At 40.0% G+C, this 25,613-nt stretch overlaps 1 protein-coding gene across 1 annotated transcript; it reads left to right on the forward strand.

Moving 5' to 3' along the window:
- The first annotated feature begins 69 nt into the window (after positions 1–69).
- Positions 70–22,241, forward strand: npdc1a (neural proliferation, differentiation and control, 1a). Its single transcript, XM_054612793.1, has 9 exons — positions 70–404; positions 11,169–11,318; positions 18,700–18,810; positions 19,036–19,254; positions 19,750–19,816; positions 20,536–20,626; positions 20,752–20,831; positions 20,981–21,080; positions 21,171–22,241. The coding sequence occupies exons 1-9, from the start codon at positions 299–301 to the stop codon at positions 21,240–21,242; spliced, it is 996 nt and encodes a 331-aa protein (XP_054468768.1). The 5' UTR covers positions 70–298; the 3' UTR covers positions 21,243–22,241.
- The last annotated feature ends 3,372 nt before the right edge of the window (positions 22,242–25,613 follow it).

Genomic DNA, 25,613 nt, shown 5'->3' on the forward strand with positions numbered 1-25,613 from the left:
TACGAGGAGACCATGAAGGCAGCATGTCAAATACACTCCCTCCCCTCCCACCCTGCCAGAAGCTCCGCTATCTTTAGCACCGCCACGGATTACAGTGCGCAGTGTGTCACAGACTGCGTCGCGGCGTCGCCTGGTTTTACCTCAGCGTGTAGCCTACTTATTATTAAAAATAATAATAATAATAATAATAATAAAAAGCCTAAAGAAAAAGATCAACATAAAACAGAAGTGATGGGGGAATGACAACAAAGCCCGTCCCTCCGTCTGCGGTTCTCTGTCACCGAGAAGACCCCCAAGGATGCTGCCGCTCTCCAGCCCGCGGACCGGACGCCTGCGCCGGGCCTCGCTGCTGCTGCTCGCCGTGGTCCTCCTCTGTGTCGTCCCTCTCGGCGCCAGCCTTCCAGGTAAACACACAACAACACGCAGCACAAAAACACAAACGCACCAGCTACCCTCTGGAGTTTAAATCACCTGTCAAACGAATAACCTGTTACTGGTGCATTTTTATTTATAGTGTTAGTTTTTCTGTTGATAAAGTATCTTGTTAGTGTGGGATACCCAATGAGTTTAGATGCACGTTTTGGACAGGTTAGACAAGTGTACCTCTTAGTGACACAATGGCACAAAGAAAGGACAAGGGTGAAAAAAAAAAATACAAATTCCCTTCCTTGTTAGGTTCCTCAATGCATTTCCTTGTATGCTCACATATTTGTATTTTGTTAATATTACACTAATCCAGCCTAAAAGTAAATAAGTAAATCCAATTCAGTAGGAAATCCTTGTGGAAATAGCCATAATAATATTGTTATACTGTGATATAGAGCTGTTATTTATAAGTTGATTCACTATTGCTTTGATTAGCTGATTAACCAGTTTACAATACCTCTACCTGAGTGCTATTTTAAAAAACAATAACCTACTGTTTACTTAATCTGAGCAGCAGCCACAAAAAACTAATAGTTTGCTCCACATCGTTGTGAAAATGAAAAAGGCAAACAGCTGTTTTTTAACATGTATGACAGTTGATATTTCTCTCAATTGAGCAACTGGTTAATCTAGAAATTGGTTGGCAACATATTTGAGGGCAGTGCCTGAGTTTAATGCCTGTTTCTGTGTGAGTGGGTAATGGGTCTTCACACAGTGATGATTGCTGAGGAGATAATCTGCTTCTGAGCTTTTAACACAGATCCATGTGGGAGAACCAACAGCTGGGTTCTCACATGTAATCTTAGCCTTTATCTATGGACACACACACACACACACACACACACACACACACACACACACACACACACACACACACACACACACACACACACACACTCGAGCTGAACATTAACTGCCTCGACCTGGACACAGACTTGTGGGAATTTATACACGTTAATATATTTTCCCCACCAAACCATAAAGCCATCCATGCAGTCGTCGTGGGTCACTCCATCTTAACGAAGTCTGTGCATGATATCACACGGGGAATGTAGCTTCATTTTGCTTGTGCACAACGGAGAGGATGTGTCGCAGTTTCAGTGTTCTTTTTCTTTAGAGGAAATTAGTGAATTCTGGCGATTTTATGCTTTTCACCAATCGAAATATCATTATTTCTCCCTCTCAAGTGCTGAAAACCAAATCTGTCAGGGGAAAATATGGTTTGGTGACATAAAGGAAGTTTTAAATCAAGATGGAGCCAGACAAAGCTGTCAATACACTGTTGCCTCTTGTTTTACAAAGAATAGCCTAATATGTTTGTTGTCGGCGTCAGTATGTTGGCATTTGCTTGACTTTGTGGTTTTGAAATAACACATTTTTTCACTCCTATGTGAAGTGAAGTAAAGTGATTACAGCAAATTGCACAATGTAGCTGTACTTGATTTTTATTGGAGTCATATCAACTCCACGGGCAAATTTAAGTAAATTATACTTCATATATCGTTGAATATATTGGAGGCAATATGCAAAAGCACATTCAGTACAGTGACTCAGGTTTCAGGGTGATTTTGCTGTGTGACAACAGCATGAAATGCATAGTAATCAGGTCGGTTGATTCAGCAAACGTCGACACATCATCAAGTGTAAATATGCCAGAAAGCTTTCTCAGAACATTTGGTTCTTGGGATTGAAGTTGTCCAAAAATCTCCATAAACCCAATTAACTATAAAAATGATGTCTAGTCTGCTTGCCAAGATACGGAAGCCATTTCTTTAACATGCAGTTTGTTGTATAATTCAGGCTCATTGGGGCATGTCGAATTAGCATCAGAATAGTCAATTTTTTCACTAATTTATATGCATGTTCTCACCGCTCTAATTTTAGCATTTCCCTGTAGAAACGTCAATTCTCAATATTCTATTTCAGCCTGATCATTGTTGTGCTGCCACGTTTAAATGCCAGGTTTGTCATTCACCAAACCCACAAAGCGATGGCGTGATGATTATTCAGAGACCCACTGCCTCCAGCCTTTCCCTCCACCAGGATTAATCTTTAACGATTAAGATCTTTGGTGTCACACACACTCAGCCACTGGCAGCAGTGTTTTTCAATCACCTTTCTTTTTTTTTTTACCCTGCAGCAAAATTAATCACCTGCTTGTGTTGTATTTGAGATTGAGAGCTATGAAAAGTCAAGGGAAATGACAGGCTCACTCTGCATGCGGTATAAAGAACACAGAGAAGATGAGGGTTAATGTGTAATTATTTGGACCACACCGGAGATTTAGTGTATCTATGTTATTATGCAATTAAACGACCAGGTAACAGTTTGATCACATTTTTATTTTTCAGATTTGCCAATGATAATAATGCCACATCTAAAAGGTCTTTTTTTTTTTCACACGATTTATGTTAAATGAATAAATAGGTGAACTCAGTGCTGCCAGGAAGTAATTTAGAAAATGAGGTTCAAAGCTCAAAAGTGGTCTGAAAAACAAGTGGTCCACCAACGCTTTGCTGTGGCGGCTTCTTCAAACCACTGCTATCTCTCTCTGTGTGTCTCTCTCTCTCTCTCTCTCTCTCTCTCTCTCTCTGTCTGTCTGTTCATTTCTTTCTCTCTATCTCTACCAGACCTTCGTTTGAGAGCGCACCGTCGGCTACCAGACCTCTCCAGGAAATGAGAGGGCCACATTTTATCAATTTACAGAGCGCTTACAGACATCTGACCAAGCCAGAGTCAGCACAGTTGAGCTGGAACAAAACGCACTATTTTCATTCAGTTTCAACCCAATCCTGTGAACAGTATTGATAGATTTTCTCATTGAGTCTGAATTAAGAGACAATTTAGTATGTCAGCGGTTTTGTATGCGCCGGTTTGCTTGTGTGTGTAGCCACATCCTAACCGAAAATGGCGTACGAGTGTATGATGCACCAATAATATCAGTTCTGACACTTCTTTTGTAGTGCACATACCCAGAAATCTGTCTATCCTAGATACTGCGGCAAGTTCTTTTGATAACATGATTCTGGGTAAAAAAAATAATTGAAAAACTAAGTAATTGTGAGCCAAATCAGTCCAATCAATTTGGGGGTAATCATTTGCATTGTTCAATCCAGTTATTGAATACTCAGTATACTCCGCTCCTGAAAATTGTTGTCCAACAACTGGACCATCCAGAGCCTAACAAACATTATGACCATGTGAAGGAAAATAACAAAAGACTTATTTAGGAAGCTTTTACATACATACATACATACATACATACATACATACATACATACATACATACTTGCTGCCATTGTATAATTCCTTTCAACCTTTTTTCTGTTTCCTGTGGGGTGTGCTGCTCTGCCCCACTCTGATGATAATGACACAGTAATTATCCGCTGTGTAATGATTTGGACTTGTCATTTTGTGACATGACAGAAGAAAAAAAATGACGAACGCAGGTAAAGATAAGGCAGAAGAGACATTACTGCTCCACATGAGGGGAGGAAACAAAGACTTGTTCCACCTTCTACAAACCTGAATCTTCGACTTGTTTTTCATTCACTTCCTTTTCACCTATAAGTCACGTAACCACTACCACTATTTCCTCCCTTAGAATGCCCTATTTTCCACCAAGCGTGGCAAAAAATGTTACATGTAAGAGTCACGTAATCAGATAATGGTGGGAGCCCAACACATACACTACACTGTTGTACTGAAACTGATAAGGACAGTTTCCAAGTATTTAGTCATTTGATTTATGCTCATTTCTGAAGCTTTGATATTTATGCGGCAGCTTTCTCCGCTATTTTGTTAAAGACTCGATGCTGACTGAGCAATTTCTTTAAATGTTACCAATCTAAAATGTTTTTTCTTTTAGTGTGTTATTTTATTTAGATTATTGGGTTGTGTTTGAGTGGACATTTTGTATATTGCCCACTACTACACTAGTAGTGGGCAATATGGACTAATGATTAGTCCATATTGCCCACTACTAGTGGTTCTTAACCTGGGTTCGATCGAACCCCAGGGGTTCGGCAGACACACACTGCGGTCAAGTGAGCCGCCGCTTTAAAAATGAATGACCGTCTATTCCTTAAGGTGCGTTCACACCGAGCGCCCCGTTCGGTGTGAACGCAGCATAACGGTACGGTGGCTTAGGTAGCCCAAAAAGCACGGAGAAAGCTAAAACTTATGCTGCGTTCAGCAGATGACAGCAGATGTCAACGATGAATGCCTCGACGAAATCATTGAACTTCAGCAGAGCCAGCTTCAACAGCAACTCTTCGGAACAACAACGCTCTCAACGTTTTGGTGTCACCAAATCGTACCATACTCTCGTATTGCCAAGAAAGCCCTTGAGATACTCACACCGTTTGTTACAACGTATCTTTGTGAGCAATCCTTTTCGAGGATGGTGGACATGAAAACTAAGAAAAGGAACAGACTTTGCTGCGAAAATGATATGAGAGTGGCACTTGCCAAGGTGAAGCCGCGCATTTCTGAACTTGTATCTGAAAGGCAACAGCAAAAGTCACATTGATTTGCAGTAAATATTCACTGAGTTATGTTTTTGTGTGAAATTCATGTTTTGTTGGTTTTGTTCTTTGCACACAGTGATTTTGTGTGCAACTGATGCATGGTTCATTTTGTGCACTAATAAAATATATACCTATGTTTTGAAGAAATCATATTTTATTTTTCCAATTACGAAGGGTTCGGTGAATGCACTGATGAAGCTCGCAGGGTTCAGTACCTCCTATAAGGTTAAGAACCACTGGACTAATCTGTTATAGTTGATGTCTTTTTTCGTGACAATTTCAGTATTTAATATGATATTTAAATTTCTTTGGATAATCAAATGAGAACCTGTTTATAGATAAGATAAATACACAGAACAGTTAGTTTTAATGCTAATCCATTTTTAAAACTATTAAAATGAATCCTTAAAAACCACTTCAAAAAGTCACTTCATCCTAAAAGACTGTCCATTAAGTTTTTATATAAAAGATTCAAAGCCGTTTAACCTCATTTCTGTCCAACAAATCCCATAATGGTGCACTTGGATGGAGTAGATGACGTTTGGCCAGCGGTCAAAAAGGATTGCTACCACTGTATAATCAGTTTGGCAAAATATCTGACAATGACACATTTATATTGTTTTATGGGTTACAAAGCATACTGTCGTATTGCGTAATCCCAATTACAGCATATAATAGCAGCGCTTGTCCCAACTGTTAAAAACAATCCACTAGAAACAAGCTGCTCGGCATTTGTTTGTTTTTAGTCATTTTTGGAGTGAGGCCTGTTGAGTAAACAGAAACATAGCAGCATGGTTACACAAAAAGCCACACACGAGAACACAAGAGCACACAAACACACCGTTTATCCATGTGGAAATAAACAGTGTGGTATCAAGTGAAGAGCATCAAGCAGAGCTCTTAAAAGTTTCCACTTGACTTGGAGTGTTTGTCTTACTTCCTGTCTGCTATCAGAGGGTCAGGAAACGCGCACAATGGAAGTGTATGGCCCTCCCGGCCTACCCATTTCCTCCCTATTTTCTAAATCTCCCTCACATACACACACACACAATTACAGATTGGGTGACATTTTATTGTATTGTAGCTAAAGAACAGCTTGAAGGAGCACAAGTTAACGGTGACATAAAAGTGTGCACTTGCTTGTAAGTGTGTGTCTGTGTGTGTCTGCGAGTGTGGATGTTTACGAGGCTGTGTGACAATGCCTCTGTTTGCCTCTCAGCTTTTTTCTCTGGCAGATCTGCTGCTGAGCACACAGCCTGGCAACAGCAGCAGCAGATGGTTAAGAAAGTCCTTTTTCATTCGTTCCAAGGACTACTTTCTGTGTCCCTGAGTTACCTAATGGTTTTTCACACCTCCACTGTCTTCGCCGATACCAAACGTCTTGATATACTGCAGGAACGTGTCTGTTCTGTCTCCATCTCCCTTTCTGTCTCTTGTTTTGTATTTATATTCCTCCTTGATTGAGCTTTCTAATTAGCAACCACTCCGTGTGGGAGGCATGTTGGTGCAACGCCACCCTCCTATGGCGACTTGACATTCACTTGTGTGGCTCCTTTGTTATGCTGGTAATACGATTTGAGCAGCTTTGTCATTATATGATCATGATGAGCATCTTCATAGGTTCAGTTGTGTTTAGAAAGAGTTCCATTATGTATTTGTATTTGTGAGTTTTAGGGCTGTGACAACAAGTTTGAAGCTTTGAAGCATCATTTCTAATGTTGACATATGCCTTTTTTGTCTATTTATTCTATGTAAACACAATATTTCTGCACAGCTGCAGATGAATTTAGTCGAATAATTAGATTTCAGTCGTGGCTGCGTGAGATTGTTTTTCGACTCCTAATATTTCCAGTAACTCCAGAGCCTTGTTAAGTCCAAGTTTATTAAAAAGAGATGGAAGTATATTTTCCAAAATTCATAACATGTATCTAAACTTGTATTCTGCTTGGATCCATATTTGTTGGCGTTTCTTTTTTTTTCAAAAAATCAACATTTTGGAGGAGGAAGGCACACTTAAATAACTACTAGGCTATTAACAGGACAGTTAGCAGCATACATTGCATTTATATAACTACAATAACATAAAAAATGTTTCTTCTTTATTTAGGGTGATGAAAAATGGTACAACCCTATGCTATGGTGCACCAAAGTCACATTATGAAGATATGCAATGAAGTTAGAACAAAAAGGTTTTCATGCAACTGTTGGTGAATGGTAATGAATGCAGATTTTTGATGGATTGTGCTGCAGCTCTCCCCTAATTTTCACACTTGCTTTGCTTTTTCTCACCCTCTTTTCTTAACGAGGCACGCACATAGTCGCTTTGTGTCCGGGTGTGTGTTTGTGTATATACGGCTGTTTGTGTGTGAGGAGAATAATTATCTGCATTCATGTGACTGCAGTAGGTTCCACCACATTAACATCCAATGTGATGAATAACAGATGAAGTGCTGGCTAGAGGTGCTGAGATGTTAGCTCCATTATAATAAAGACTGCAGATTTTCTGAAATAAAGAGGACATTACTTTCTTCCTTTCATAACTGGGATTTCTTCCTTTTTTTTTGTCTGAGACACCAGGGACTCATTTATGTGCCAGGATTTACAAATCGTCTTTTTTGTGTGAATGAAGAGACGTGGGCCTGGAACATACAGAGAATCATTCCGAAATCCACAGAGATACAGTCTTTTATGCTGCGTTATTGCTATATTATTGCAACAATATCTCAATACACTCTCCTGTGATACTGAGTCGTATGTGTTTCTTGCTTTGTTGTTCCCATCACTGGCTGTCTGACATTTAAATGATAGCACATGTGAACATATTATTGGGTGTATGTTAAAAAAAAGTCTGTTCATCTCTTTTGTCCAAAAGAATGAAACATTGTGAGTTAGCTTGTGATTTCCAACATTAATAACATGCAAACATAAAAAGCGCACAGTCACATATTCGACAAATTTATTCCAACATTGTCTAATCCTCATAATAAAGAGAGGTCAAGGAGTCTGACACGGGAATGGGTTGTTTGATCTCTGATATGAGTGCTGCCATCTGCACCTGATCTAGGGCCAGCCCTTAATCGTGGATCGGATCAAAGAGTCTTAAAAAAAAGGTGGAATAATTTGGCGACAGGACTCAAGGGCGTAGAAGGACAGGTAGAGAGAGACGTGAGTTATGTTTGTGATCGAGAGTAAGAATCAAAGTTACCAGGTAGGAGACTACGGTAGCTCACAGAAGGAGAACAAAATGAGTAATTCGATATTTTGACTGAATATAACTGAATCTTCCATTGTCTTATGATATGCATAGGCACATGCCCAAGATCTATTTCCAGTTCCATTAATGTTTTATATAAGGTCACGTGGGTTGAAGGAAATCAATGAGAACACGTGAATAAGATACCTGGAGGGAAATTAAAAATAAGCCACGTTCCATGTCAAGAATAGAAGCCACGACAATTGGAGGAGGAAGAGGAGAGAAAACAAGTAACAGAGTGAGTTATCTTTGATGAAATCAGGAATGAGGGTGCTCAGCACATGACTAGTCACACTCACAAGGATGAGGAGTAACTTGTCATCGGGGCTGAGTAGGTGAGGCAGCAATTAAACAAACAAGTGACAGAGTTGTTGCCAAGCCGTGGGGACAAAAAAGACAGAGCGTGACTTTAAACAACAATCAAAGACCAAAGAGGCTCTGGGAGCTGTCTGTATATCTGCATGTTAGTTTTTGTGGCAGTGAATAAACCATTGGCCCTCAGCTACAGATGTTTCGCGATCATCCCCATCCTCCGGCTCCGTCTGTGTCTTTGACACAAACAGAAAACAAAGCTTCTCAGATTACAAATGCGTCACTCCACTGCTCACTCCCTGAGGTGGACCATGAGAAAGTGTGTGTGTGTCCATCTCCCGCCTGTTGTTGCGATGTGCAGACTAGTCGAAACGTGTGCATGCTTGCATGGTCGTGTGTGTGTGTGTGTGTGTGTGTGTGTGTGTGTGTGTGTGTGTGTGTGTGTGTGTGTGTAACGTGTACATGTCTTCGGTTTTGTTTTACTGTGCAATTTGCAATAAAAAATTTCTGATGTTGAAAGATTTTTTTAACAACATCACAGATATTTCTCTAATGTTCCAAGTTTCCAGTAGCATGGATTTGATCATTTAAGCTATTATTTATTTATTTTCTTTAGCTTTTAGTTCAAGTGCTTTTCAGATTTATGTTTGGGATTTGATGAAAGAAGTTCAAAACACATGTTTATATCTACCTTTAGCAACAGATATTGTGAAAAACAATTGAATTGATGAATCCTTTCATAATGTAATAGCCTTCCCTTTTCAGTGCATCATAATCTACTTCTAGGAACTTTGACTTTGTGTTGATTTTTGCAATCCATGTAGACAAAAGCGGTAGTTTTCCCCAGTCCCTTTTAGAAAACCTCTCATTTTACTGCAGCAGCGTCTGACAGTCTGCCTCGTGCAGTCCGGGTTCTGGTTCTCCTGTTCCTCCCTTCCTTTCAGTGGGACCAGCAATACGGCCTCGGTCTCACGCAGAGTGGTCCTCACGATGGAGCAAAAAGCTAAATGTTAGTTTATAAGTGACAATGAAACAATAAGAGAGGGGATTGTGCACTTTTTTCGTGCATGACTTAAGTTTATCATCCCCTATGACAAGTCAGACAAAGCAGCAGTAGTAGAGTATGTGGAAAAGGGGCAATGTACATCTGTGTAGTCAGACATGTAGTCAATCAGCTTTTCACACACTCATGTTCAATTGAGATACACAACAGTAGGTATTAAAGATTGCAATACCTATCGTCTATTTTTATTAAGATAAAGAAATGATTTAGAAAAATGTATTGATGAATGGATGCATGCACATAAACGTATGTGTACGCAGATACAAAAGGCAAATCCCCAGTCCTGTGCCACTGTTTTATCTGCTCTACGTCTCTGCAAACCTCTCTGTCTGCTCGTGTGTTCCATCAATAACGCACCTTTCCTGATGTTCCAGGCCTTGTTGCCATGGAGGTCATTGAGATATCCCCCCTCAGCGACTTCCTGTCATGTGTTATTCATGTGTAATCTCCTCTTAAGTAGCAATTGAAAAAAAAAACCAATTTGGTTTAGAAAGGAGGTATGACTGCTCTCAATAGCAGTGCTCAGAAAAACACGAAGGTTTTGCAATATTGTATCGCTTAAGTGAAGCCACATCGCCCAGGTAATGAACACATTCATGAAAAAGTGAATTATTCAGTAGAACTGTTTGACCTCCTCAGTAGATCATGTACACCCATCAAGCGCAACCCTTTTCTTTAAAGGGGGTTTTTACGCTGTTCTGTGACCTATAGACTTGAACAACCCTGACCTTTTGATACCCATTATCCCTCAAAAATACTGGGTTCATCCTTTGTCTTTCCTCCACATATCATCTCCTGTCTGTTATGTCAGTATCAACACCCACTGTGCTGTTCACCTTTAGCCGGCCTGCTGTGCAGCTCTGCCGGGCTCATTATTGCTCTTCACTCCAGTGCTCCTCTTGCCCTCTGCTACCAAACACACCTGCTGTGGATCTGCGACCCACTTCTTTCCTGTGCGTGTGTTTCCCAAGCTGTTTAAGTGTGTATATCGAAACAGGGTCTTTTAGCTCTGTATTTGTTTCAAACCAGCAGTAATCAGGCCAGATAGTTATCTAACCTGATTGCGGGCAGATCTGTGAGAGTGCAGCTCTCGAACACTCTTTGCTTATGTCAACCTGACTCGGAAGGTCAAACAAGCGGGTCTCACCACATTGCGTAATGCAGAGAAAAAGATTCAAAATGTACTTTTCTTACTATCCAAACATTCTTGTCTTATCTGGCAAACCAAGCCCATATGAAAGCCTTGATGAGGTTACAGCAAAGGCTAACATTTTAACAAACTCTGTGATGATGTGATGTAATTCTGACATAAGCAGAGCCTCTATTCAAGGGCATTTGTTTCATCTCTGAATTAAGCAGATGAGCTGAACATCCACCAATGAAAGCGTTTGTTGTAAAGTTGAAGCATCTCTTATTAAGGGCATTTTTATAGCACCTCTTTCCACGCAAAGACTGTTATATAACTCCCTCATTAAAAGCGTAATTTTTGCTTCACATTATTGTTGTAAGGATACTAATGAAAGTGTTGTTGTCACTCTCTCTCTCTCTCTCTCTCTCTCTCTCTCTCTCTCTCTCTCTCACCCAGCTGGCAGTAAGTGCCCTCTCCATATAGACTGTGCCAGAGAGGGACGCCACTTCTGCAGGCCTGGCTCCTCCCGATGTGGCCCCTGCCTCTCCCCATTGGAGGAGAACAATGAGGGTCGCTGCGTGGTGAGGAAGAGGCACCATCAGCATGGTACGAAATACACTGTATATATATAAACATTTCACACACAAACACACTCATGTAGGTTTGCATTCACTACACACACAAGCTTGTTTTCATTTGATCACTTTATAGCTGAACCCGAATCTTTTCAGACGTGTTCACTACTTCTGTCGAGGTTGGTTTCCTCAGGCAAGAGTGGTGAACTGAACTGAACTGACACAGAAAGAATGGCAGTCAGAGGAAACCCCCTTCCTCAGATTTTCTATCACTCACATTGACTCATTCAGTGTATTTACACGCGCAAAAATAACTTGCAATGGTAAGATAAGGTCATTTTACATAAGATCAATGTCTGTATGGATGTCTGGTACGCTGCAGGTTAACATTTTACAACACCTTAAAGAAATAGAAGGGGAATTTATTTTATATTTAAACATTTTATATCTATGAATTTACTATGCAGGCAGTTAGTTTTCACTATTCAACAAATTCAACACAATACTTCTGTTCAAATTAGAGCAAAAATTTGAGCTACTATTTTAATCATCATCTTATCGTTTAAGTTAGCTTTCAAGCAAAATTGTCAAATATTGTCTGGTTCCAGCTTGTGAGGATTTGATGCTTTTCTTTGTCTAATGTCATTGTAAATTGAGTATCTTTGGATTTTGGTCTTTTGCTCGGACGAAACTAGGAATGAAAAGATGCCGCCTTTTATAGATGAAGCAGTTAATCTGGAAAATAACTTTGCAAACACATATTTTTTACTCTTTATGAATAGTGCTGAATGAATGAATACACAGAAAAGATTAACCTTGAGAAGAGTACATTTAAGATTGATTAATACTGACTCACTGCAGCCTCAATTCGACAAAGAAAACCTGCTTAACTTTTGAATGCCAGTTACAACAAGCGTGCATTTAAATATACTGGACGATTTGCTGTCATTCTTTCTCTGCTTTCCTTTACATCTTCACAGCACATTCATTGTCACTGCGTCTTTTATTTTCAGTTGATCTCTTTATCCTGTTGCCCACATCTCTTTTCCACTCCACCTCTTTTTATTGATTGGCCTATTGATTCTGTGCTTTCCTTCTCCTCCCCTGTCTTATCTTAGTTTAGTTTCCTTATTCGTCCTCCTTTTCCATATCTCATGTATCGCCTCTAATTTGCTTTTTTCTTGTCCAATTCTCCTGTCTCTACGTCCTTGTTGTGGTCCTCGCTCTCCCTCCATCTATATCTCTGACAAATATGGTGCGGTCTGATCCTCTGTGTTTTTTAATCCGCCCCTGCCCCCGCTGCGTCTGCAACACACACCACACACACACACACACACACACACACACACATCGCCCCCGCACTGGCGGCTTTAATCACTTAGACGGCTAACCCCTCACTCCCTCTCTCTTTCTCTCTCTTGCCCTTCATCTCCATCACCGAATCTCATTTCATTCAACGAAAGAGCCAAGCTGCCAAAATAAATGTTCTTTTTCTGATTTCCATGGCACGACATCGCACTGCTGGCACGCACACCATGTTTCAATGCCGCTAGAGAGAAATTGAAACATTTTGTGTATATTTGAGTGTACTGGCTTACCTCTGCACAAATGTGTGTGTGTGTGTGTGTGTGTGTGTGTGTGTGTGTGTGTGTGTGTGTGTGTGTGTGTGTGTGTGTGTGTGTGTGTGTGTGTGTGTGTGTGTGTGTGTGTGTGTGTGTGTGTGTGTGTTTTTGTGTTTGTGTGTGTTACTGACAGTGTTTATTTATGTCTGTTGGTGGGCACGTGTGTGTGTGCTCTCTGCAGGATTAATAATTTAAATGGGTCTGCGTCAGGAGAGGATACAAACTTGGCTCAAATTATTGGCGGCAGCATCAGAGAGAGGAGAAAACATGAGAAGGGGATGAATGTGAGGATGTATTTGGAGGGAAAGGTCCCATCATGCAGAAGTAGAGAGATTGGGTTTTTTTGCACTTATATGATGATAAAACCTGATCAGTTATTTGGACTTTGGATTGTAACTCGTGTGTGATGCTGTTGTTTGCATGGTGATGTGAATCCAGCACATCATAGGCCTCAGCTAAGCTCCCTTGTGGTTACATAAACCCCTGAGAGACCACAGAACACAGGGATCTGCCAACTCTGACTCCTTTTCAAACTGGCATGCACACATATACACGGACAAATGCAGAATGTTGAAATGAACAGATGAAATTACTATAATTCCGCTGGCCTAAATATACTACACTTGGTTTATTTGGTTTGTCAGGGATGCATCAACACACGAAATAAAATCTGCAGTATTCTGGCAGCATTACACGCTGCAATGAAACCTCTGAAGTCACTCTGTTGTCACATCAGAGGAAATATAATGGCTGTGTTTTCAGGACTAAACAACTGACTGTTTAAAATGTTTGTGAGCTCGCTAAAGCATGAAAGATGCACATTATCAAAACTGTTGATTCTGACGCACGATTTTACTGCACCCCCAGTGGTAGCAGTAGTCAGTTCATTCTCTCTCTCTTTCTTTTATTCATCTCACTCACGCACATATGAGCTCGTGACTACACCTTTGTTTTGTCAGCAAGCACAGCTTGCGTCAGAACATGAACTCATTTGTTCTTCTAATTCAATTTATAACTTCGGTCTCAAAAATCTTGTCATCAGACTCCGTGGTATTTTAAGCGTTTCTAATGTAATATCGCAAAGCACTTTTTATTAAAGTAACAAGTTTTTAGAGAATTAGATGCTTAGATTTTTATGTTGGCCAAAGAGGAATATATTATTTAATGTATGTACAAGAGGGCAGGAACTATCGGTTTGTCATCCTGTTTTTGCAGAACCCAGGATTTGATATGGTCTAGTCATCATACATTACATACTTGACCTTTCACAATAATATCCAGACATATGCTTTGGCCTTTTGACTGCATTTATCTTCACAGGATTTTTCAATTATTTTCAATTAAATCAACCAATTGACTATGAAAGAAATGGTAAGATTACAGTATTACTCTACTTAATAATAATAATAATTATTATTATTATTATTATTATTATTAATGGCAGGGCTTGTGTTTAGCTCTCTCTTCCCTGTAATGTCATGACTCTTCTCCTCGCTGTGAGCCCATTCCAGTTCTTGAAGTAACACCAAATCTTTCACTTTAATGTAAACCGATGCTCCACTTTTTCCACATCGGCCCTCTTATATCTTACATTCCAAATTACTATATCAGTGCTTCTCTGTGTCGTAAACAGAGAAACACTGAGGCCTTATACTTGTTGGTCAGTTTGACTGCCTGTGAACTGCAGGAATTCAAGGTTATTCTAATCACTGGAAACCCCTCTATATGGAGTCTAAATGTCAAAATTTTACAAATTAAACTCAAAGAGAAGGAACCAGTATAGTGGATGAACAAGGTGAGGCAGAAGCAGGCAGCACTTTTTATTATAAGTAAAACTGGCTTCTATTTGACATGGAGGCGTGCGCTGCCATTGGTAAACATACAGTATGCCTGGAAGCCATGTCCTTTGTATAGAAGCCGCACAAAGACTGTTAATGGTAAGTTTTCTTTATATGCAATTAAATGGTGTATGCACTAAAGGCCGGGCTGTCTCCATGTAGCTCGGCGTTTCACAGACTCTTTTTTTTGTGCATACATGTTTATATGGTTTTACTTTATATAATATACAATAGAGCAATCAACAAACAGTAAAGACTATGGCATTTAAACAAAACGAAACATGAATAGATATCCTGCAGCAGTTTACTTTAATAACGTGAAGTTATATAAGTAAACTGATGGAGAGCCAAACTAGGGTTTTAGTTCGCTTACCATTGAATAAACATTTTTACACCTTTTGAGTGTTTAAGTGAATTGCTAGCAAGGCACGCTGCTTTTAACCTGTGGAAATTAAGGAATCACCCTCTGATATCACTACTGTTTTATGAAAAAGTTACATTTTTTACATACAGATTCTTTTTTTGTTTGTTTGTTTTTTTTACAATTGTAAACAGTCACACACTGTAACTGCATGGTGTAATGTTCAGCCAGAGCATCAAAATGCAAAGATGTTGAAAATGTTGAATGTGATAGCTAACACTTACCTGAGTGTTTCCTATAAATTACCTAGACTCTGGTGGCTCACTAAAGTATAATTTACCCCGTAATAGTTTCTTCTTTCTTTGCGCATTTCCTCCGCAGCGGTGTGCAGCGACTTCCTCTTGGATTGACTCTTAGTTTTGCTATCAAAGTGCACCAGATTAATGCATGTAACTTTAAAGTGTGCAACATTTTATTCCGTGGAGCATGTCGGGGGAATCCCCACCATAGTTTAAAATAATTCTGTGGAAAACTCTTCTTTCCTGTTTGAGTAGACAGCAGCCACCAGACCAACACCTGCAGTTCTTACATTTTAAGTTTAACCTACATCACCTTTCAGCAAGAGCAACAGCTTAACAGTTCAGACCTGCTCATGTGGTCATGTATGGATGAGTAAGGGGATTCTGCTTCTTCTATTTTGATGCATCAACACCTGCAATAAATGGCTGTTAACAGTTGAAGTTTTTTTCATAAAGGGATTTTTGTTTTTAGAAGAAAAAATACATTTGAAAAAATACATGAAATATGTATATGAAACACTGTATACTTATTTTCTCTTTAATATTTGGTTTGTTTTTCCGATTACTTGATAAAAAAATGTTTTCTATGAAAAACAAATTCATTTCATATTTTCAACATTGTCCCTTGAATTTCTAAGTATTTTACGAGCAGATACTTGCAGTGGCAACTGAAGTTCTGTCAAAAAAGATTTTTTTAACAATGGAGCAAAGACAGGTGGGACTGTTTACGAAAGGTAAGAACATTGTAGCAGATTTCCTGTATTTACTCGAAGCTCTGCAGTCATCTGTGACTAACTTTTTATAGCAGGTCGGATGGAGACCCACTGCACTTACATGTCAACTTTAGATTTAATGGGCAAAATGTAATTTTAACTGTGCGCCACTCCCTCATTGAAAACAGCCTAACTAACAAAGTAGCAACGAGTTTCTGTTCAAACTTTTTTATTTGAATCCCCTATAACGCCTATCCTCCAAACACTGTGGAAAGAACACATGAATTAGAAAGATCTTAAAGAGGCCGGTACCGTTTTGTGTTTTGTAAGCTATGGAGTCGGTCAAGATTCTGGTTTCAGAGAATTTGAGAATAAGCTATCAGTCAGACCTGAAGTCTCTCCTGCTGTACGTCACATATTTACTTTCCCACTAGAGGGCAGCAGGACACACTGAGTATACATCAATAACCTAAGGACAGGAGTGAGGACATGCTCATTGTAAGGTGTGAGGCACTGTGATCACTTACAACTTGCCTCTCTACTTCTAAGAACTCACCTATGGTAAACATAAGATTTAAAATGCTGCTTTTGTGTGATTCTCTGTGGAGAAACTCAGTCTTACAGATCTGTCCATTAATTAAACTAAACGATTAGTTGACAAAATCCAATTGTGAGTGTAGATCACAGCACAATTTGCAATTTACACACAAATGTCGACCAAAAAGGGACAAAATCTGTGAGTTTTTAAACAAGGACCAGGGGGCAGGAAGAGAGATTGTTCATGCATGGGGTTTGGGGGAAAGAGAAAAGCACAGATGTGTGTGACCCTCCATCCCTGTTGAGCTGTTTATTGTTTGTTTGTTGTACCCAACTGCCCCCTGGTGCCTCTCAAGAGGTCATGGGTCATTATCAAGCCGGTGACAAAACTCTCTTACACTAGGAGAGGTGTGCGTGCTTAGTCAGTGTGTGACAAACCACACACATGCACAGAATCACTGCCTTGTTTATTTGTGAATTATCAACTTCAGCCTAGGTAGGGTCCTGTGAATTTCCATATTAATAAATACTGCTCACCCGTTTTTAACCATCTCCCTGTTGATTGCATATAAATCCACACTTAAGAAATACATGATAAACATCTTATCTTTCTTTTTTTTTTTATCTCCTCTAAAATTGAATCCTGTATTAAGTTGTGCTCCTGGTGAGAACACGGGCACAGTTGGAGCTCTCAACCACCTGCAAAGTACAGATGGTGCATCCCGCCTCCACAGACACCTGCTATGGAGTGCACTAAATGGCCATTAGTAGAGGGGGGTAAGAAAAAAACAAAGCAGGCAGTGAAGTGAAAATGCTGGCATGTCATATCATATAGATTAGCTCAGCCAGATGGCCGGCCTTCTGGAGCGAAAGTGACACTGTAATCATTAATGTAATGTAGGTGGTGTTAAAATGTGCCTCAACACATTTGTTGAGATAGATTTATCTGCAATGATCATTTATTTATCTGCACTGGTTTCTACATTAAACAAACAAACGTCGCTGAATGGGTAATCAACTTTAGCAAGCAACGCAAGAAACTTCAGCTTTTTTTTATTATTATTATACTTTTCACATGACTAGCTGCCTCTCTAGCTTTGGCTGCAAATACCTATAATTTGATGTATTGCAGGGTAACTTTTATGAATGGAAATAGCACTTTGATCACCGCCATCAGCAGTGAGCTATGGGATCCATTGTGAATGTTGCAACGGAGACCCAGTGAAACTAAAGTTTGGCTGATTGCTCCGGCCCCCTGCGGTGCTCGCTCCCCCGGCCACACACACATTATCGGCCCTGGTCGCCCTGGACACCTCTGCAGTACTGCAGGAATGTGGCTCACTGTCTGGCCTCAAGGGCTGTTAACAACAGTTTAGTATTGTCTCCTTTTTTTATCAGTCCACAAACAAACAACAAACCTGGGCACACTCCGTTCATCGCTTCAGAAACAGGACCGTGTAAAACACATTGATACGTGGTTAAACCATATGCATGTCCTCTCAGTCTCTCCCTTTCTTACACTCAATAGTCATGAAGGTGGCCAAGCTACAAAAATATGTTTTTCAAACGGAAAAGTCCAACCTCAAGCTTTCGGATATTATTTTCCACAGGTTTTATAGACCAAATGATTAATTCGAAGAAAATAAAATCAGCAGATTAATTAACAGAATAAGATAGTGAAAATAATAATTAAGTACACCTTTTAAAGAAAATCATTGTGACTCCGCTGTTTTTGTTAATTGAATATTACGGCTAAATATTTATTAATATGGGAACCTCGGTTATTGGTGTTTCGCCCTCGTAAGGTGTGTGCTTGTGATGCATATGGAGTGAATGTCAGTAGTTATTAACTGATTGATATGTTATGTGTATGAATGAAGGTGCTTTGTTCACATTAAGAAGCCTTTGTGTCATTGTGAGTGGTACAAGATTACATGCAATCTGGATTTCCTGTTGCCTTTCTTATTTCATTTTAGTTTATACTTCTACTTAAGTTAATTAATGTTGAAGTTAATCAGTTTTACTTTAAATCTTGTCTGTAGGTAAAGCGGCTTTCTACCCTGACCTGGATGAAGAGATCGATTACCTTCACGCCGTCATTGAAAAACAGGAACTGACAGAGATCAAAACAACAAAACAAAGCAAACATCCTGGTAAGAGCCTTGAGCGTCATCTTAAAAAAAACTGTTTTGAGTTTGGATACGTGGGATTTACTTCAAGTTCTTCTAGTATAAAGAGTTTTTATAAGTGATTCAGGATTTAACATCCCCACATGTCCTTTAGTTGACAATCAGCTCCATTAGATATTGTGATTTCCCCCTAATGGCTGCCTTTGATTATGACTCTGTATCTGTTTGTGTCTTCCTTACTCTCTCCAGTGGCCAAAGCAGATGTTATTAAAAGCAGGACAGATGCCTCCAAACTCAAACAGACAAGCAAGGATCGTCCCTTCCCTGAAACCCTGAATGCCAGCACTGCAGCCCCTGCAGTTTCTGCCCTTCCCAACACACTAACCCCCCAGCCCAGGGCCACTGGAGTTGAGGGCCGAGTCGGTCCTATAGCTGTGCCAACATCCAAAAGTGACAACATTATCATCAGTGAGTATGAATGTATGTCCTCAAACACAGACCAGGAGGCTTTACTGCACCCAGGAAGTGAAGGCCTGATTGTATAGAACTCAGCGCTGGGACAAGATAATGACACAAGCAGATGAATGGATAAAAATCAATCCAATTACATGTTGCTAAGATTTGGGTCATTTTGTCAGCCTCATTTCTCGTTAAGCAGTTTAGTGCTTGCTGCCTGGATGTTAGCAAGAAAGATTGTATCACTTCTGTTCTTCATTTGTCCCCACTGAACATTTGATTCTAGTCATCCCAGTGTGTTTATTGCGTTCACGTTGCAGATCATTTTGCCCAAGATGATCATTACAACTCATAATTAACAAATGAGCAAAGATATAATTATATTACTCACTCGTAAAAAAGATCAGCGGGGAAGTAATCTGACTCCCCCTCAATCACTCATTGTTTACTCCATAACATGCTCTGCTCTCCCCTTTGTTTTACTCTTTCTTTTGTATTAACCTGCAGTTCTGATCTCGCTGTGTGTGGTGGTGGGCACTGTGGCAGTGATCCTGGCAACCGTCTGCTACATCAAGTAAGTCTGAACACCTTTTACAAGTAACTAAAGAGAAAGCTTGATTTTGTCTTTTTGTTGTCGAGTAATTCCTCCAAAACCAAATTAAATACACTACAAAGACCAACCACATTATAACAACAGCAAATACTTAGTGATGAATAAAAACGACAACAAATGCACTTTATATTTTATTCATTAATCGATTAAGTGGAGAGGATTTATAATATACACAATTTTGTATATTATAAATCCTCCATCATGATATTTAAATTGAAGTATGTATCACATTGTTCAATGCCAGCAAAACAGCATCAATTACACTGCATTTTATGGAGGGGTCAGACTTCACCTCAAGCTGTTAAGAGATTAATTCAACTATCAGTGTGTTTTTTGGCAAATTCAGCTAAAAGTTATGAAGAACAACGCATCTCCTTCAGCTCTGCTGGTTGATTTAGAAACATTTCATAGAAAGAGTCAATATAAACCAAACTTTTTTTATTTTGTTACCAGGGATAATTTGTTGAATGTATTTCTCAATCAATTTCACTTTTTTATGGTTGTTTCAACTCACAATTTAGATAATTTATACCTATTGTTCACCTTTTAAAAGTAGACTTTCTCTTGCTGTTCATGTTTCATAAGATCTGTGAGTTCGGGTTAAAGGAGGTTTTTAATGCCAGATGCAGCAAACGGGTATCAGAATTGCAGGAAACTCAGATTCACGATTTCCCCCACAGGTTGCAGAAAGACTCGCGTCTGACTCAGAAGGTGGACTATCCGGCCTTCAAAGGGACTGGCGTACCCCCGACCACAGCCAACGTTCCCTCTGTAAGCCACAGCTTTTACTTCTCCTAACTGCTATTGTCTCCATTTCTCACTTCTTCTTCTGTAATAACCACAAGATGCACTGTTTTCACACGTTTCATCCACACTTCCTTCTGTTGTATCTTCAGGTGGGAGACAAGACTCTGGCCCAAAACGCTCAAATGTATCACTACCAACATCAAAAACAGCAGATGCTCTCAATGGGAAAGTACGTTTTTATGTTTGCTTTTGTTTTCTACATTCTCACTGCCACTCCCCACCTCTTCTTCTTATCTCTCATGTCATATTTCACCACTTCCTCTGACCTTGTCATCTCTTTGCCTTATCTCCACTGACTTTTTTTCTATTCGTCTTCAGTAACAAACCTGAACAGAAAGTCCATGACTCCGAGGTCACATCAGATGAAGAGGAGGTGGGCGGGGACTTCACCGTATACGAGTGCCCCGGACTTGCACCGGTGGGAACACACACACAAACACACACAAACTAATCAGTTCTGATGATGATTTTATACGACTGAAAATCCATTTTCTTCCCTACTTTACAGACTGGAGAGATGGAAGTGAAGAACCCACTGTTTGATGACTCCACTTTACATTATCAGGGGAATCACAAGTAAATCTTGAGCACTTCACACACACACACACACACACTCACACATACATATTTACACACAGCCATACAAGCCACTTCTCTGGAAGTACCACGTGTTCTCACATTGCATGCATAGAGAAATGGAGAATCCTGGCAGAGGTGATTAAAAAATGAATGTTTTCTTGTTGGCCCTTTACTATATCTGTCCATGGTATGGCTTTTATTACTACAAATGTATGTTGGGTTCCTGCATAATTGATTTCTGTCCCTGATTTTGAGCATTCCTCTCTTTTAACATAACATTATCAGAGTCCTCTCAGATTTGTCCCCATAGGTGTTTTATCTTTGAGTTAAGATTTTTTTTCCTCCACCATTACTTTCCTTAATTTCTGCAGCTATTTCCAAAGAATGTGATACAATAGCAGACAGGTACAACACACTGACAAACACATACACATACATAAGCCGAGAAACAGGTGCCCTCTCCTTGTTTTGTCATGCATAGCTAGTGTCTAAACCACATTCCTGACAGATCAGATCTCTGTGATACCTCTGTAAAAACTCCCCAACACAACACAAGGTTGTTACCGTTGGTGTTGATGATTTTATTCCTTGTCATATAAGCTGCACATAAAGATTTTAAGATTATAGAATATAAATATATACGAAAATGAAGTACTTGATGATGTCTGCTTGCATGGTTTGACTGTACTGTGTTTGAATATTGGCAATGCTTTGCTGAACTATTCTGCCTCCTGTATGTATGCATCCTGTTGCTGGAGGAGGAACTACAGTAAAAGTGACTTATGAGCACTTGAATGAAATTTTGGTGACAGACTATACTGATGGATGTGTAGGTGGTAAATATCACTATCTTGTATTGTCACTCTTTCCTCCCTGTCTTCTTGTCGGTCCCAAGTTAACTTCGTGCTGCAAAATGTACATACAAAGAGTGAATGTGTTCACTTTTTATAGATATTTGTACATGCAGACCAAGGATTGGAATTAAAGTTTTTACCACACGTGGAAATGACTTGTTTCTTTTTGTGCTTAATCAAAGTAAATCTGGTTAAAATATAACAACAATAAAAAAAAAAGAAAGAGAAAGTAGGAGTAGTGAGTAGGAGGTTTTATTTGTGATAAATGCAGTGGAAGTACATCAGAAAACCAATGCAAAGAATGAAGGCAACTTTGATCACGTTCTCTGGTGTGAATTGTGAGAAATGATGTTACCTGTGTTATCGTCTTTAACGACATTCAATACAAACCAATTTTCTGCTGCCAAACATTGTTAAACCTACAAAACTTACTTGGAAGTATTTCGGTGTAAAAATCATATAGGTTCAATGAAGAGCTGAAAGAAGTTGATCCATAACAGTATGTGATACTGTCAGCAGTGTTGTAGTCAACACCACCTAAACCAAGACCAAGCCATGACAATGAAGAGAGTATAACAAGGCAGAGACAAGGCCGGAACTTTGAGTCGTTGAGACAGAGCCAAGACCAGACCAGTGAGTCCCACACTGCATGAAACACTAAAATGTGGACCATGCAAACTATAGGCTCTCTTTTGAATTGTTCTGAAAGTTCCACTTTCCTATATAAACACCCACAAAGGAAAACAAATTCCTCTTCATTCACCTATTTTTTTTTTTTACATTGAGGGTTTTGTGATCTTTAAGCAATGGAACAACCCCAGGTTACAAGATGTGTTTAGTTAAACCAGTTAAACTTTAAATATTACAAACCACTAGACTACTTTAGTGAGCAATTCTGCAAAAAAGAAATTTGTTGACAAAAAAAAGGGATGTAGGGTGCATTTAAATATACATCTAGCCTTTCTGAGTCAGCAAGTCAAACTGCCTTGCTATTGGTATTTCCTGTGCCACACATGCACATTTCCATTTGCAGTGTGACATGTTTGGTTTTCCATCTCTGTCTCAACTTTCTGTCTATTTTGTGGTGATCCAGTTTGACATTGCTTTACCATTCAGATAAAAAAAAAAATACACCCAGTGTGTTACTTCGGGTGGGTGTTTGTGTGTGAGTGTGTGTGGATGGGTGTGTTGGGGGCAGGGGCGGAGAGAAAGCTTGCATGTACCTCCATGTGGGTTTTGTGTATGTGGATGTATGTCTGTGTGTGTTGGGGAGGGGATGGGTCTGTCTCCTGTCCCCATTGAGCCACATGCCAAGGGCCATTAAAAGCCCTTTGTGCCGGTGGACAGTGGAAGGAAGGCAGCCATTGGCCCTCCGATAAAAACCTGGGTGGGTGGAGGGTCTGTGAAGATGGGTATCAAAGGCAGGGCCAAAGAAAATCAAAAAGCCATTAGACTTGTTTGAGGGAGACGTTTGTGCTGCTCAACAGGATGGGCGGTATTCACATTTAAGATTTTTTTTACTTTATAACATTTTTAAACTTTTTAAAAAAGGGTATGATTCTTATGTCCATATTTATCTTATTTAAAAAACATCACAATAAGGTAATGAAATGACATTTTAGTTGTGTAGATTGCAGTGCAATTATTCAGGAAGATATTGAGACCGTCCCCAATATTTAGAGCATTTCAAATAAACAGAACTTCTCAAAGTGCTTATTTAGAAACCACATCAGCACCTCTTGAGATGACAAGTGGAGCTAGATGTTTGTTTCATTTTCACATGTGTCGACATGAGCAAAACCCATACATCCTCAAAGGAAATATAGCATTATGTGTAAATAGAAACAACATTTCAACAAAAAGCTGTAACCAGCTCCGAGATCAGATATCATCTAACAACCTACTGCTGGGAGAAAGGGTCAATCACAGGACAGCAGCAACGTTTTCACGCACACACCCACGCCCAGTATTGCTTTCCTTTAAATGCACACAGCCTATGGTGAAGGTGTGAAGAAGGAGAAATGAAGATAAATACATTTAAAGTTCAATAGAACGCTGATACTTTGGGGTTGGTTTGTGGTTTGGACACTTGTTTGGTTCAAGGTAGAGGTAGTTTTTGGTCTCCACTGGTGTGACCGGCAACACATTCATGCGGCTGCTGCATCAACAGGCTTTCTTTTATCTGAAACTTTCTCCCGTTCTCTGTTTGACCGGACTTGCCCTGCGAGCAGATCTCCTAGGTGTCTTGAAGAGGCCACTTAAAAGAACTAAAGACAAGATCTGAGACATCTGGGGGGGGGGGGGGTAAATCCCCAGATACTCCCCTCACACATCCCCTCCTCACTGTACTGAGCTATTCAACACTACCCCCTCCCCTCTCTCCTTTGGACACCCTGAGAGCTCAGTGCTCTGCTGTCCCTTTCTCTCTGAAGCCCTGCCTGAAGTCTGCTATCTCTCTTGCTGTCTGCCTTTTGCATGACAATTATTCCCCCAAGTCCATGGCCCAGAACAATGCTTGTATAGTTAGGGTTTGATGTCTTTTAAGCTATTCCCATCAGGTTCCCTGTTCCTGGAACTACATAACTTTGTTTCTGGGAGGGCAGAGAAGGTGCTGGTTATATAGTGTGGGTTAATTTGTAAAACTCAGAAGAAGAAATTGTATCTGCATTCAATAACTGCTGTGACCAGGACAAAAATATATATTACTGCTATGCTTTGAGAGTGGACTATCACATTTTTCTGTTGTTATTCCATTCCACAATTTCTTGTGAAATGATGCATCTAGACCTCCTCTGGTTGATAATTAAATAGCCAATCTGGGGGAAAAAATAGCATCATTGTATATTTAAATGTTTCACCAGTCAGTGCAACGCAATTCGAATTTAATGAAAAATGTATGAACATGATACTTATTGGTCTCAAGCTGGAAGAGATATTCCAACACAGCTTAATTATTGCATCTGCACACAGCACCTTGGGTCCTCAGACCAGTTTTTTTTGGATCTTTAGGCCATATCAGACTGAAAGCCAATGTATATGGCCTCAATGAACCCCGGACCTGCAGACCAGAGTGATACTTCAGCCTGGTGTTTGTTTCAGAGCATTGGGAGGGGAGGAGGTGGGTGTGGGGCGGAATCTTGTTGAATCAAAGGGTTGAGACTTATTGTTCCAATCTGAAAAGGAGCTAATGGTCGACCATCGCAACTCGGGATCTGAACTCCACGGGGTGCCCCGGGGCCAGGTCGCACAATGGCCCCCCCTCTCCCTTCCCGCAGTGTGTCTTCCTGCCGCAATCTGCAGCCAACGACTCTCGCTGGGGGAGCGCATCTGCACAAGTGCTGCGGCCATCCAGGCTTTTGAACGACCATCGATCAAGGGTGAATGGGAGAAATTCAACGTTATGCTGTTGGTCGGTTTCATGATTTTAGTTCTCAGTTTTCTTCCATTCAAAGTTGGAAAGTAATGCGGAATCAAAAGTAGACACTGTTTCCCTGCAACCTCAGATATAAAGCTAGTGC

The sequence above is a fragment of the Anoplopoma fimbria genome, chromosome 14 (genome assembly GCF_027596085.1).
Source record: "Anoplopoma fimbria isolate UVic2021 breed Golden Eagle Sablefish chromosome 14, Afim_UVic_2022, whole genome shotgun sequence".
Taxonomy (NCBI): Eukaryota; Metazoa; Chordata; class Actinopteri; order Perciformes; family Anoplopomatidae; genus Anoplopoma; species Anoplopoma fimbria.